Consider the following 16,367-nt stretch of genomic DNA (forward strand, 5'->3'; position numbering starts at 1 on the left):
TTAGCTCCCCCCCCTTTTTTTAATGAAGTGCTGTGTTTATCTATAGCTACTACATGGTTAGGATATACTTACATAGAACAGTGCACATTTTATTGGATACATAATTTTTTATTTCAAAAATATTGAAACCTTTTCCTCCTTTTTAAAGAAAATGTATTCTGAATTATTTTAGGCACTAAAGGAGGAAATACTATTATTGCCATTAACAGGGACCTTCTATGTTCCAGAGATCTAGCTATTTGTAATGCTCCTGTATCCATTCTCGAATGAGTACTTAAAAAAAAGAAAAGTTTCATCCTCATCTGAATTAGACTAACAGCCAAGAGCATACTACTTAAATATATGTGAAGAGTAGAAAGCAGAAAGGGACTACAGAGTTCTGGGAGTAAGAACTGAGGATTTCCTGATATTTCATATATTAGTACTCTGAGCAATGCAAACAGCTAGTAACCTTCAAAATAAACCATTTTAAAATTTTAGGAAAACCTATCAGACAAATTGCTTGTGGTATTTGTTTTTGAAAACTGAAAATGCAGGTCAGTTATCAAATTGTTTGCTTGTTAAAAGGTCAGTAAAAATGGAAAGATTGCTCACACATTTTTTTTTTTTTTAAGAGAGAAGTTTGTTTTGCTGGCACCTCAAGCCACAGAGAATGATGTATTTAAGACATCTTTACTTCCCTCTATTTATAACCACAGACATCAAGGGGCTAAAAGTTCTGTCCGGTTGCTACATGTGTGAAGTCACTACTGAATCGAATGTGGGATTCTTGAAATGCCAATTAAATACTCTCCCTACCTCCCAAACCCTTGTACCTTTGTCTCCTGTCTTCGCTTGCTTGAGAAAGCTTCTTAATTTGTCTTTTAAGATTTTTATTTTGGGAATGAGAGCCAAATTTAAAGCTCCTCCTGGAACTTAGACATATTTTTGTAGTCATCAAAGTGAGTGGTTCTTTTATTAGATCATTGGAGAAACCATGTTTATAGTCTCTGTGGGTTTTCACCTTATAGTTCCACAATATTTTATTGATTAAATGGGTGAATGAATGATGCATCCTCTTATAAGGTCGAATCCTTTCATTTTCCCTATACTCTAATACTAGTTTGCATTTTTGCACAACTTAGTTCTCATACAGAAGTATTCCTGTTATTTATCTCACTAGATATTGAGGCCATGGAGAATGCTTTGGTTTGACCTAACCAGTGCCTTTAAACTTGAAAGCAGTGTTATTTCTAAAAACCAAAGCATTGAGAGGTTAGTTCTGAAAACAGCCAAACAGATTATGATTTTTATAGAACCTCTTTTAACTTAAGGACAATTATTGTGACTTTTTATCCAAAAGGAACTGTAAGCAAGAATAAAATATGAGGATTGAGTTAAAATTTGGAAAAAGTTATTGTTCAAACTCCTAAAGGCAATTTTAGGATTAAGGCCTAAAAAAAACAGGCAGCAGACAAAAATCTTTAGGTGTAATGTGCCTAATGCCTCATTTCTGTGCCTCTCAACCTTTTTGAAGTCATTACATAGCCAAATCTCTGCTCAAGAACCAAGCCCAACTGCCAAGAGGTTCTGCCTGGCTGCAGTCTCCAGGGGATCAGTAATGCGTCATGTTATCAGGGTAAACTGGTTGGGAATTGCTGCAGTTGTTAGGTTTTTATGCAGAGTTACTGAACGCTTTAATAGTTGATTTCTGCTTTTGCTTTCTTAGTCTGTTGACCAGGAGATAGTAGAAATATGGAGGAAAAGAGGAGTGGCATTATTGAATAAATGTGTCTAAGTAAATTCTGCCCAATGAGACCAATACCAAACTGAACCTTCACCCTCTGGATTAGTAGTTTATAATCTGGAAACTCTAAGCATGAGGCTCAAAAAATGTTTTACTAGATGTTAAAACAAAAGTCCCATGAATGTGCTTAGACTCTGGGTGACAGTTATTTTTTTAATAAGCAAGTCAGGTAGCTGTTTCTAGAGTACTCATGCTAAGCACTTCTTGACATTGAGATTTAGATTTGTTTCTAACCAAATTATTACTCAGCAGAACCATGGATTCTAACTCCTGAATCCTAGTATGCCTCTTCTCCCCATCCTTCCTTTACTTTAAGTTCGATTCTTTAATTTCACATTCAAGTTCAAATTCTTCCCTTGGACTATTGCAACAGCTTCCTGTGTGGTCTCCCTAACATCATTAACAACCTGTCCCATTGTTTTTCTTAGTGAGATGAGTGAGCTCCAAGAAGCAGAGCTATTGATTTTTTTTTTTTTTTTTTTTTTTTTTTCTCCTGAGAAACTTCACTGAATCACTACTGATTCTGGCTTAAAGTCTAAAATCCCACTACATGACACACTTTAGGAATTATTTTCTCTAGCCTCATCTCTATATTCAATTCATCCTCAAAGAAACAACCTACTCAACTCTGTACTTATTTCCTAGGATGCTTTGTTTCCCCCCCCCCCCCCGCCTCAGTGCGTCTGTTTCCCTAAACTGCACCCACCACTTGGGAAACCAGTTACCCACATTTTACCAGTGTTATCACTTTGGAAGCTTTCCTTGATGACCTTAGTCTAAGGTGCACATGCTTGTTCTGTTCTTCCAGGTGCCTGAACTCACTAGACTGTAGCAAATTGCTAACATGTTTGCATTTCCTTATAGACCAGAAAGCTTCCTTTATTTTTTACTTTTCTGAGCCTGGCACGTTTCTTGGAATGTATAAACACTAATAAGTATTAGCAGACTAGATGACTAGTTGGATGAATGGATGAATGGGTGGGTGATAGGTGTATGGATATCTATTGTCTGCTCAAAATTTTCAGTAACTTTTTTATGTACAAATTTATTTTTTTTCCATCAGTTCCTACAGTTTTCCCTGGAATGCTCCCCTTCCTTCTTCTTTCTTTTCTACAATTCCAGAATTTTCACACCTTCTTCAAGTCTGGTTCAGGAAGTCCCCTTTTCTGGGTTGTGCTTACTAATGCACATGTTCAACTTTAATTATCCCTTGTTTTGTTTCTGTTGTATTTTGGATGTGTTTATATTATTATATTTATTATGTGGGTCTTTCCTGCTGAAATATGAAGCTCCTTATTGACTTTTTATCCAAAAATAAGTAAAAACAGGTACATTTATTAGTTATTATATGACAAACTCTGTGTCCAGGGCTTTCACATAGACTAGCTCCATTTTCAGTATAAACAGTGTTCTTTAGATGGCTTTTGAATGAGTTCTTTGGGTACTGTATACATAAGAGACACTTAGTAATTATTGGTAGAGTTCCTGGTATATTTTCCCACCATTTTCATCCTCTCTGCCTTTACTCATGTTCTGTTCTTCGGTCAGATGGGATTATTTGACTCTTTCCTGACACTTCAACCATTGCAAGCTTCTATCTCTTCACCACATTGTTCTTTCATTTGGAGATTTTTATCTCTGGCATGAAAGTTCTCACTAATTTCTCAAAGTTCATCTTGCTCATGATTCTGTCCCTTGTTATTATACTAGATCCTTTGGTTCTTAACCTCCCATAAACTCTAGGCCATCCTCTGTATTTATTATTTTTTCATTTGTTTGTTAAGTTGTTCATCTAGTTACCTTTCCTATTATGGTAGGCCCCAGGAAATCAGGCTTATGGAATCAGTCTGTGTTTCCCAAGGCAGATCAGCCCAATGTCTGATTTGGAGATTTTCAGGCACTGTTGTTTATTTCTTGCAAATGGCTCTAGGAATAGAGGCCTAGGTGAACAAGTGCATGTGGGAGGTGGATGGGAGGACAGAATTTGCTTGCTCACCTGATGGGGAGGCAGCATGCCTAGTGCAGACCCTCAGGCAGCTCATCTATGTTCAAGTTCAGCATTTATTAGCTTGGTGCCTTCAGGCAAGCTCCTTAGTTTTTCCATGCATCTATAAAATGTAGATGATATTGACAAAAATACCTACTATGTAGGGTTGCTATGAAAGTTAAAAGAGCTAAATCTACCTGTAAGGCAGGTGGGACAGTCAGTGTCTGGCACATAGTAAGTGCTCTATATTGTGGAATAATTAACCAATTTGAACCATTAATCTTGCACAAAGCCCCATGAATATGTTTATTTTTAATTCTACAAATGATATAATTAATATTCAACTTCACATGATAGAGGTTCCATGGTCCCTAGAAATCTGAAAGCAAATCCAGAAAAAGTTAATAAAAGTTTTCTAAAATTGAGTATATGTCTATGTAAAAGTGGGGTAGAATATAAGAAATAATCCTTCTGACCATGGAAAAAAAGAAATCTATTTAGAATTCAGTTCATTATATCTATCTTTGATTTCCTGGGGAAGTGGTAGGGACCTTTATTGGTTTCCTGTGTTTTCTTTTCACTTTTAATAAAAAACAAAGGACAGTGGTTTCTTTACTTTTTCAGTGAGTAAGAAACATTTTATTTTAGCATATTAACTAAATTAGTTTTCTCTTTAATCAAAGGCAATTTAGTCATATTTAATTAAAAGAGGGGACGCATGATAGAAATGAAGGACTTTTATAAGGAAAATGTACAGCTGGAGCTCTAGAGAGGAAGAAAGAAAAAAAAAAAGACCTGAACTAGAACTCAAAAAAATTGCTATTTAATGTTTCTGTCATTTAGTCAATTCCTATTATTGGCTGTTAGAGAAAAGCAAAGTATCTTTAGTATTAAAAAGGAAAATAAAATGACAGGACTGTTTTGTTCAATACATTGTAGCAAGGTTCTGAGTAGAAAAAGCAAATAAGATGTAGAATTATAATTTTATACTTTTAAGCATTATGTATTCAGTTTCAGGAAGACAATATATACAAAGACGATAAATATTTAAAATCAGGTCTGTCCCATTACAGATGTGCTTAAGGAATGTCACAAATAGTAAGTGAATTATTTACTAGAGCTGTGAGAAGAGCGCTCGGTCCCCATGGAGGAGCTGGTGTTTTGCATGGGTTACACGTGTGTTAATAAGAACAACAGGCTGGGCAGGGGAGAGTGCTGTGTGTGGGACAGTGTTCTTGTGCTGTCTACTCTCTTTCCAAAGAAGGATTTTTGTTGTTCTTGTTTTCTTTTTCCTTCTTTTCGTCACTGTGAACTCCTCAGCAAGTGATATTTACCTCAGTGAAATCACCATGGATTAGGTTCTGGTTCTCAACCTTGAAACCTGATTTTCTTAGAATCATGGTGTATTTAAAAAATGGGCACAATTTTACTAAGTTTTCAAACTGATCTCTAATCTAGAATAGTGGTTTTATTAACTTACAACATTTTTGTAGTATTCCTTTTATTTTTTTCAAAATTTAATGATTTTTATTTTTTCCATTGTAGTTGGTTTACTAATTTACAAAAATTAATGCTACTGACAGGCAGATGAGGATGTAGATAAATTATATGTGGAGCCATATTGTATCCAGAACATTCTTTGGTGAACATGGAATCCAAGTGTGGGGTGGTGGGTTATGATCCACTACAGGAATTCACCTGCCTCAAGGACAAAAATACTTAAAGTTGTTATTCTCTCTCTTGGACTATGTTTTGAAAGCTCTGCCCATTTATGCCCATTTGGAGTTTGCTTTTCCACGTGCAGAGCTGCACTTTTAAAACTCTGTTCTTTGGAGCCCTGAGAACAGTGGGAGCCCATAGATGGCTTTTAAGTAGAAAGTGGCCACACCTGGATTTTAGGTGGGCCACTCTTGCTAAAGTGTGGATAATGAATTTGAGTGGTGGTTTACACACCCATTCGATTGTATTCCTTATTACTACCTTATTACTAGCTACTTTTTGAGCATATAATTATCAATTTATTTATTTATATCATCTACGTACATACATATGTATAAAAATATGTATTACTATATAAATATTGTATATTCTCATATACAAGATAAAGGGTACATAATACAAATTTTTTAAATTACATGAAAATGCAAGTAGAATTTCAGTATTTCCTTCTCATCTTAATCATCTTGTATACCCTCTGGGGTCTATGACTGCCCTCCCCTCTCATGCCTGCATTCCATTTCACACTTGAGAAACTGATGAAATAGGAGAGAGATAGATAGGAAGCTGTTGTGAAAAACTAGGTGATGATGATGTTATTGATGATAATGATAATATAATAATAATAAAAGAAGTGCATGAACTTTAGAATGATATGAAAATAAAATTAACTGTACTTGATTATTAAGATATATGAGGTACAAGAAATGAGTCAAATGTGATGTCTCAATTTCTCATTTGAAAACTAGATACTATTTACTGAGACAGGTAAAATAGGAAGAAGAGATTGGGAAACCACATAAATTCAGTTTGGCATATGTTCAGTTTTGTGAGTCTAGTTAAATCCATGTGGTGATATCTATTAGTAGGCGAGATATACAACCTTGAGGGAAAGAATATAGAAATAGAGACAGAGATTTTAGGATAGACAGAACATTTATGAGTTTGCAGATTGACAGCCTGTAGAATGTTTTCCTTGGCCTCAGGCAGTGTTTACATTTAAAATTTAATTGGTTACTTTAAAAAATTATTGCCCTTATGAAAAATGTTGTATTGAATTTCATTGAGAAATTGGGAGTGATGACAAAATAGGATCTGAACTCTGACAGGGAAGCAATCGGCTGGACTTGGATGACAGCTGCCCAGTGTAGAGGGGCCCTCCTCCCCCCAGTTCCTTGCAGTCCTTACCTGGACGTCTTCATTCATATGTATTATCTTCTTGGTGTTCAGATATCTGAATTTGTGAAACTGCCAGACTAACTGATGAGGGAGATCATGCAGAATGTGCAGGGAGAATGAAGAGGACAGATTCTTAAAGAATTCTTATGAATGATGGATGCACAGAGGATATATAAGGAAATGGAGGCATTACCAGGGAAGTAGACATAAAACCTGGGGAGTGTCTTATTATAGATGCCAAAGGAAGTAGCATTTAAACAAAGAGGGAGATGAAGCAGATGATGGTACTGAAAGATCAAGTTGATACAGATGGAAAAGTTTTCATCAGATGTGGTAACAACAAGGCATTTATAACTTCACTTATTCTCTCTCTCTCTCTCTCTTTTTTTTTTTTTTAACATTCTGCAAGTCTCCTTTATAGCTAGGGTAGGTTCCCCCGTGTTGCACTGAGTAGATGTGTTGCGTTTTTGGTGTGCACTGAATAGTAGGTACATGGGGTTTTTCTGTGCACTGAGTAGGTAAATTAATGTGTCTGACTTTCTGCCAAGACTGCTGGTGGGTTACCACCAGCCACCCTAGGACGTAGAGTCTGAAAATACCTCTTTCTATTTTGAAGTTTCTAAACTCCTTAATGATAAGATAAAATTCTACCCTTGTCTTCTAAAGTTTAACCTGTTTGTATCAAGATTTTGGCTTCTTATTTTTACTTGTCCCATCTTCACAAGTAATTTGTTTTTGGTTTCATTTTATTGTTTTTGTCTGTTTTGCCAATTAAGGAAAATTCACTCATGCCATTTGCTAAGACCATTGTTTTTTGAGTAATTTGGAATATTAAACCAATCACTAAAATTTGCAGCAATTGTGTTTCTAAACCATCATTTTAAAAGTTCTCTTATTCAGGGCCCTGTTTTGTTTTGTTTTGAAGTAGATTTCACATTTTCTCCATTTCTTAGTTCTGGCCAAACTGATCAGTTTGATTTAATTAAAAGTTTTGAAGCCCTTTATTCCCATTCTCAGAAATTCTTATTTTGTATTCATAAAAAACATTGTTTTCATAAAGTATTTAATAAGGTGCCCCTGGAATCAAAAAGGTCCTGGTTCTTCATCCCTCTACCCATTTGTTCCCTTCTCTGTGGGGCGTTTCTATCTTGGTTGGTGGAGAGGCAGTTTCTCCTTCTGGAGCAGAGAGCGTGCTTGCTTACAACTTTGTAATGTAAAGATTGGTATTTCTCTGCAGATCCAGGGACAGGTATACTTACTAACCATTATACGGTATTTGGGCTCCCTGAGTCCTAGGTTCTTCTCCAGTTGCAGAAGTCATTGTGTGTATACGTGTCACTTAGTTCTCTTTGCATTTTCCTATGGGAATCAGAGCTCAGGGTGCAAGAAAATGCTGATACTCTGACCACTGCTTCCTGTGAGTAACAAAGTCCTTTGGCTCTGACTCTTTGACCTACAGATCCTGTATCTTCCGCCAACATCCCTACAACTGAGACAGGCTAACTTGTTAGCTTGCAAATAGGATAGAATCTCGGACTCTTACAGTTTTATAGAATCAGATTCTTCTGGTGGAGAAACTGTGACTTAAAGGCAAAGTAAATGAAGTTTTATAAAATTAATATTTAGTATTTATTTTTCATTAATAGACTGCTGGTGATTCATCTTCCTATTTTCCTTATTCTGAATGTTGATATTGGTAGGAAACAATAATTGTTTTTCTCTGTAGCTTTGTTTTTCACTCGTTAACCTGTAGTCATCAGTAGTTTCTCTTGATAGTAGAAATTTGAGGGGTATCTACTTATGAACAATAATATGTATATAGTTTTTCTTATGAGGATTAAAAGTGTTATTAGAAATTGTATATTTTTGGCCTTGATTTATTCATACCTAGCAGGGCTTCACTCATTGCTTGTTAATGTAACTGACCTATGTAGAGAGGTTTATGAGGAATTTTGTTTTATTATAGGCTTTATTTATAGGACCAGACTAGGCTTATAATGCTAAACAGAAGGTCTGTGGCAGGACTCTCTAATTTTAGGGTATATAATTTCCTAATTTTGTTGCATCTGAGCTTGGTAGATCAGAGGCATCTTGCTATCTTGTGTGTTTTATGAACCTACCAAGTATCATTGAACTTTCACAGCAAATATCCTAAAGAACAGTTGTGCATTAAAAAGAGCCAATATTGTTTCAAACCAGAATCTATTTTTCTATGTTCGATGGCTATTAAATGGGAAATTTTTAAATAGAATTTTGATATATTTTTATGGATTATATTTGCAGTTTCTCTTCCCATTCCTTTCCTCCAATAAAGTTTCTTTTCAGGAGTTCCTGTCGTGGCTCAGTGGTTAACGAATCTGATTAGGCACCATGAGGTTGCGGGTTCGATCCCTGGCCTCTCTCAGTGGGTTAAGGATCTGGCATTGCCGTGAGCCATGGTGTAGGTTGCAGACGCAGCTCAGATCCTGCGTTGCTGTGGCTCTGGCGTAGGCCAGTGGGTGTAGCTCTGATTAGACCCCTAGCCTGGGAACCTGCATATGCCGCAGGTGTGGCCCTAGAAAAGACAAAAAAAAAAAAAGTTCTTTTCAAGGCTGAAAAATAAATGAAATTATAAATTAGTAAATTAATTATAAAGTATAAGGTAATTTCCTGGTTACAGTAAATTTATTGTTTATTATGTTTGAAAGTTAGGTTGAGACCAGATGTTAGAAAGCATCAAATCTATCACATGAATGAGTTTATTGAGAAAATCAAGAATTATGCTAAAGAATCCATTTCCTCATTTCTGCAATCATAAAAAAATATTTGATTCTAAATCTGTTTCAGAATGTAAAAATGAGAATGATACTTTTCCTTGTACAGAGAAGTAATACTCGTTTATGCTATAGACAAAACAAATCATTATGAACTTTTTTGACAAAAATCTATCACAAATACTCGGCATCTTGCATCTTTCTGTATGGAAGTCAAGAATTTTACACTTAGGAGGAAGAGTGATTTGATCTAATCGTGAGTAGCTTTGGTAACCCAGGTTACCATCCTATCTATGATGAGTTGCAAGGGACTATTTGACCAGAGTGGTTTTGATATGTTCTTTCTGTAGGTTGCTGGAAAAAGGTTGTTTTTCTTTTAGTGATGGAAGAGCAAGAGCTGTAATAGCTTATTAGGCATCTATTTTCTTTTTCTTTTTGTCTTTTTGCCATTTCTTGGGCCGCTCCCACAGCATATGGAGTTTCCCAGGCTAGGGGTCTAATCGGAGCTGTAGCTGCCGGCCTAGCCAGAGCCACAGCAACGCAGGATCTGAGCCACGTCTGCGACCTACACCACAGCTCACGGCAACGCCAGATCTTCAACCCACTGAACAAAGCCAGGGATAGAACCTGCAACCTCATGGTTCCTAGTCAGATTTGTTAACCACTGAGCCAGGACGGGAACTCCAGGCATCTATTTTCATATCCACTAAATAGTTGTTACAAAAAAAGATTGGACATAAGGAATAACTAGATACAAAATGTCAACAGACTTAGTAATGTTGGGTTAATGAATATTTTGCATCCATAATAAAAATCAAAACATGTCAATTATCTTGGGAGTTCCCGTTGTGGTACAGCGGAAATGAATCTGACTAGGAACCATGAGGTTTTGTGTTTGATCCCTGGCCTTGCTCAGTGGGTTAAGGCTCTGGCATTGCCACGAGCTGTGGTGTAGGTTGCAGATGCAGCTTGGATCCTGCATTGCTATGGCTGTGGTTGGCAGCTATAGCTCCAACTTGACCGTTAGCCTGGGAACTTCCATATGTAACAACTGAGACCCTAAAAAGCAAAAAAAAAAAAAAAAAAAAAAAAAAAAAAATCAAATATCTTATGAATGTTTTATTATCTTCTGAACAAAAGCAGCTTAAAGGTACTGCCACTGAACATATCTTTGATAATCATGGTGAATTTTCTGACCAAAATTCAGATGAAATTAAAATTGGACTGGGTTAGTATAGATAGAACACATTTTCGTTGTATTTGAAGTCAAGATGACATTTTTATATCCCTGAGCTAGAGTGGATTTAAACAACTACCATCACTACCAAACCAGCACCATAGCAACAGAACCCCAGACCAGCAAACAATTTTCTTGTTTATACAATGGCGGGTGCTTTGTCCATTTCCAGATTTATTCTCCTAATCTTAGAATTCTAATGTAAAGTTTTAAAGTTTAATATGCATATAGAAAAGTACACATTATATGTGGAAGATGGGGAATTTTAATAAAGTAAACACCACCCAGATAAGGTAATTATGTATTATTGTGGTTCAGAATTCCTCTTCCCGTAACTCCTCAGCCAGTCCCATGCTGACATTGCCTGCCCAGAGTATGCTAACTTTATATCATAAAATCATACATTGTTGAAATCATACAATTGTACTCTTTAAAAAAATCTGGGATTTTTTCACTCTTTGTTATGTTTATAAAATTCATCCATGTTCTTGTTCATTCCTCTTGCTCCATTGGAGCAAGTTTACGTCTTCATTCTGTTGGTACTGGGCATTGGATTCTTCTTCCTTTGGATTATTATCAGTAGTGCTGCTATGAACATTTTTGTACATTTTTTTTACATATGTATACATTTCTGTTGGATGTGTATCTCAGAGTGGAATTTCTTTCTCCTAGTTTATACCTGGTTCTAGCCTTGGTAGCTTTTTGTAGATCACCAAAGAGTTTTTTCCAAAACAGTTGGCCAATTTAATCAGTTTTACTGTGCCTAAAGTTTCCTGTTGTTCTGTATCCTTCCCAACATTTTATGACATCATTTGTCTTTTTAACTTTAATAAGCCACTCTGGTAGGGGATTTTAAAGTATATAAAGTTATCTCTCCTAACACTGTGTGAATAGACTATCCTGTTTTTTTTAAGTCATCAAACCATTTCTATCTAGTAGGTTAGTGGTAGTACACTCAGATTTCTAGGTTCCTCTTCTATGAAACATTCTCTTGCCTTCCCTAGACATAGTTTAATTATAGCAGTTTTAGTTGCATACTATTCTGTCTTGGGCAAAGATGAGTAAGATGAAGTTCCTAATTGCAAGGATCTCCATCCCATTGGAATCCCATAGCACATAAATCTTCTTCTGTGATAACCTTAGCACACAGCACAATATAAGTTATTTACAAATCTTTCCATTTACTAGATTGTGGCTTTGTTTATATTTTTGTTCTGAATCTGGTACAATACCTGGCATACATAAGGTCTTTCTTGGGCAAATCACTTAACCTCTCTAAGCCCCAATTTTCCTGTTTCTATTATGAGGAGAAATATATCACCAGCCTCATGCTATTACTGTGACAAACTCAGTACTTTTGTGATTGGCAGATGGTAAGTTATCAATAACTGGCAGCTCTCATTTTTACTCCTTTTGGAAGTTTAGAGATCCAGAAATAACGTGATTATTGGTTTTTTATTAATTTCTTTGTGGATTGATGGCTACTTGTGCTTTCATTGGATTTTAAAGTTAATTCAACTTGTAATAAAGTGATATATATTGGTAAGTGGCAAGGACAGATTAAAGTACTTCTGGATTTGTGAGAGCTTGAAGCTTAGTTGCCCCTTTTATGTTTTATTCCTTTTCTTTCTTTGCCTCTTTCCTTTTTTCCAGGTCTCTGCCAGCACACTGATGTTTCTACATGTGTGTAAAACAGTTTGCCATTAATGTGTTCTCTTACTAGCTTCATCTCTAGGGGAAGAGGTGGTAGAAACCACCACTCTGAGGTGTTGCTACAGTTTCAGTAAAGGTGTGAACAGTCATCCTCTGCCTTTTCCCCTCTTCCCACCACAAACCTCAGGAAAGAATGTGGTGGCAACTTGAAATCCACTCGAAAAAAAATTTAGATCCCTAGTAGTTTAGAACATTTTTTTAAAAAAAGAAATCATTGTACTCTATTTCTGTTTTTCACTTGTGAAACCCTCCCTCCTCCCTATCATCCCCCTCACCTTCTTCCCATGGTGGGTATTTGGGTCATCTGATGAAAGGAAGGGTATCTGTTGTATAAATTTTTATATATAGTAAGTTAACTCAATAATGCTCTTTGTTTTTAGTGCTTGTTACTACCCTTAATTAAGGTTCTGGTGGATGTTTGTTTGGATATTAGATTTATCTCAAGTGAACTAGGGGAAGGTCTGATTTACCCAGTACTGTGCTAACATAGCTTGCCCCTTTGTAAATTATCATTCCAAAGTGCTAAGTTAGACTACCACTTTAGAAGTTTGTACATTTTTTTAAAATACTTTGGGAAATCACTGAGTATTCAAAAGAGTTATGATCAGCATGCACCTTAAATATTGGGATGAGGATAATTTTTTTTTTTATGGTAGCAGATATTGAGAGGTGTCTGGCCAATCTAGTTGCTTTTTATACTGTGTACATAAGACAAAATTCTCTTAACATTTTCATACTAAGGAGAAAAGACATACCATTCTTAAATGAGTAGTTCTTTGTTTAATGTTTTTACTTTGAATCTTACGTCCCTTTTATATGTTGAATATTTAAACCTTAATTTGGAAAAGAAAACTGCTTCTTAGGTACTACTTCCAAGGTAGCTAATGAATCTGTACATAATTATATATTTACATGTCACCATAAATCAATAGCCTTCTAATATTATCAAGTTTTTATTGTTATTTTAAAACAGCATCTTGTTAACCTTAATCAGAGCCTGACGTGTGTTTCTTCTAAATGGCTTCTGATGTGGTGTCTCTCTTCGGTTCTCTGTGGTTTCCTGTTTTTTTCAGACATAGAGAAAAGTCTTTTGATGTATTCAGCCTCATAATTTTTTTCTTATAATGGTGTATCAAACATAAACTTTCTTATATATAAAACATAGTATTGTAAGCCTGTCTCACCATTCATTTATTCATCTTGCCACGGGCCACTCCTTCTCTGGAATTTCTCCAGTGCTTCCTTAGATACCCCTGCTGGATTCTTTAGCACTACAGATCTTATCTCTGCCCTGAAAGTGAGTGTTCATCAAGGACAGATAGTATCTTGTATTTCCAGAATTATATTTTTCTGCAGTTCCTAGCCTTAGCAATTAATAGTTACAGTAGATCCGTGACTCTCCAAGGGATGTCACCAGCCCAGCAGCATCTGCATCACTTGGGGACTTGTTAGAACTGTGGGTTCCAAGGCCCCACCCCAGTCACACTGAATAAAAAGGTCTTGGGTTGAGGATCAGCGATTTCTGGGCTAACAAGCCCTTCAATAATTCTGATGCACACTCAAGTTTGACAGCCACTGCAGTCGATAATTATGGAATGAATGTGAAAGTTTTACGTTTATGGTGATGCTTTCCTGGAAGGATTGGTGTAGGGTGGGGCCAGTTTAGTCCATTCTGCCTGAGTCTTATTTCTCAAGAGATATTAGTAAAGAAAAACCTAAGATTTAAATATTTGCATTCTTATAAGAGGGTATATATAGCTCTTATGCTGTCCTATTATGAAAAGTGCAGCTTGAAAAATTTAAAATGTGACTAATTGCTTTCTTCCACCTATCAGGAATAGGTATTTAACATTCCAAAAGGAGGAAAAGTAAGGGACAAATAATGAGTGTTATTCATTTTCATGGTGGGGAGGAGGTGGGTGAATGCTGGAAGCTAGTCAGATAGGGGATGGGTTGGGAGACCATCCCCTGGATACCATCCTATGCTTTTCTAAATGTTTGAACCATGTAGGTGCTTTACCTAGTAAAATGTTGATATGAGATATTTAATAATATTAATGAGTAAGTACTGAATAAATAAATTTCCATATGATAGCCAGTAGACTTGGTTAAAATCATTAAAATTTTCTTTGCATTAATTTGAAAGGTTAGATAAAAATGATTTTTCATCTCTATAGAACATCTCAGTAATGGTAGTAGAAATGTCTTGATAACTTTCCACCTAAAATTTCTTGAAATAGTGAATACATACTATTCTTTTATCCAGTGAACACAGAACTCTTACTGTTACATGAACCCATCATCTTTTGATTATTTTCAGAAAATAAGTAGGGGGGAAGAATTTAACTTGGTTCATATGTACACACATTTGTACACACAGATGAAGAGGTCAGACACATAGGATTTACCTTAATACCTTCTTCTGAAGTACTTTTAAAAATATCTTGATTGCCAAAGACTGTTTGAGAGAAACACTGGTTTACATTTTTGTCACATTCTTAGCAAATGGAAAATAATCCAGTTAGCAAAACCCATTACATGTGTTCTGAATTATGAACAGTATTCTCAACTGTTTGTCTTGAGTACAAATGCAATTAATGTTACGATTGGATTGTGCTGTTTCAGTAGAAGGTATGTCTTCAATGGCACTTGATTCAATTACTTTTTTTTTTTTTTCCTTCCTTGCACAGAACTATCGTACCATGGAAAGTATTCAGACAGTGCCTTCATGAGGTCCATCAAATTAGCTCTGGCCTGGAAGCAATGGCTCTAAAATCAACAATTGATTTAACTTGTAATGATTACATTTCGGTTTTTGAATTTGATATTTTTACCAGGCTGTTTCAGGTAAGCCTTCTGTTTGCTTAGTCATCCTGGGCTCTCGCCTCCCTCACCTGTGTGTGTGTTTTTCTTTCCACACATGCATATGCACAAATATATGAAAAATACTCTCATTTTTGGTAGTCTGCAATTTTAATTATTTTTTTGTCATTAATATAAATTTAGAATTTAAGTTTGGAGTATCAGGTGCTCTGAGTATCAGGTGCTTTTCCTTGGTGGTTGCTTGTTAGCTTTGAGAAAACTGATGTAAAAGAGTTTTGCTTTGAAGTTTAGCCCAGTAACTGATAGAATGCACCTTTAACAAGTAGGTATTTACTGGGGTTGTATCCCAACTTCTCCCTTTTGCCGCCTGTGTTCCTAAGGTGAGAAGGGAAATAGAAATTTGAAAATAGCAGATTTATGCTCTTCAGTGTAGGAGAGTACTGTGATGTGTTCTGTCTTACAGCTTGCTTTGCTCTTTCAATCATTTTTCCTTGTCAGTTAATACTTTCATCAATGTAATTTTCAATTTTCAGGTGTTCCAGAATATCCCATCAAAATAGTACATTATTAACTTAAGTCTCTCATTTGGGTTATTTAGATTTTTTGCTGTTTTTTTTTTCCCTAATCTCAAAGGTGTTTGAGATTAACTTCTTGTCTTGTTTATTGTTTTTGTTTTTTAATCATCCTTTTATAATTGTCTTCACATAGCTATTCAGAAGCAGGTATCATTACGTGATGGAAGCCGGGTGCTATCATTCTGTACTTTTGTATGTCTCAAGTCTAAACATGAAGACTTGAAATTTGCCTCTGCCGCTAAATTGCATATCATCTATGAGATTCAGGTATTCACAAAATGAGAATCCCACCTAAAATCTTTATGATTCTCATAATGATATAAATTATATAGCAAGTGAGGTTCATTGATCAGAAACCAGGGTTGTTTATATTCTGACACATTTTTAAAATTATTTTAGTCTGCAATAAGATTTATTCTTTTGAAACATGCTTTCAACAAATGTTAGAGTATAGTAGTGGTTTTCATGTTTCTTGTGTTGTAACAATTTTGATTCTGTGATTGGTACCAGCCTGCAGGGACTGGGTGACTGATTTATGTAAGGAACAAGATTACATGGGATTAACTTTTAATTTATGAAAGAATCCATTAACAGAAGG

At 35.7% G+C, this 16,367-nt stretch overlaps 1 protein-coding gene across 23 annotated transcripts in view; it reads left to right on the forward strand.

Moving 5' to 3' along the window:
• Window positions 1-16,367, forward strand: part of CBLB (Cbl proto-oncogene B) — a 308,592-nt gene that overhangs the window by 188,194 nt on the left and 104,031 nt on the right. For all 23 annotated transcript variants that reach the window (XR_014824886.1, XR_014824885.1, XR_014824884.1 and 20 more), the window contains one exon: window positions 15,062-15,218. Coding sequence is in view for 20 of the 23 variants with exons in the window: in XM_084991427.1 (XP_084847553.1) it covers window positions 15,062-15,218 (157 nt within the window). In the remaining 3 variants the exon portion in view is untranslated. The remainder of the gene's footprint in view (window positions 1-15,061; window positions 15,219-16,367) is intronic.

This window comes from Sus scrofa, chromosome 13, assembly GCF_054392235.1.
Source record: "Sus scrofa isolate SSC_HxYL_T2T_F1_AM1 chromosome 13, Sscrofa_HxYL_maternal_Yorkshire_Landrace_v2.0, whole genome shotgun sequence".
In the NCBI taxonomy this organism is placed as follows: domain Eukaryota; kingdom Metazoa; phylum Chordata; class Mammalia; order Artiodactyla; family Suidae; genus Sus; species Sus scrofa.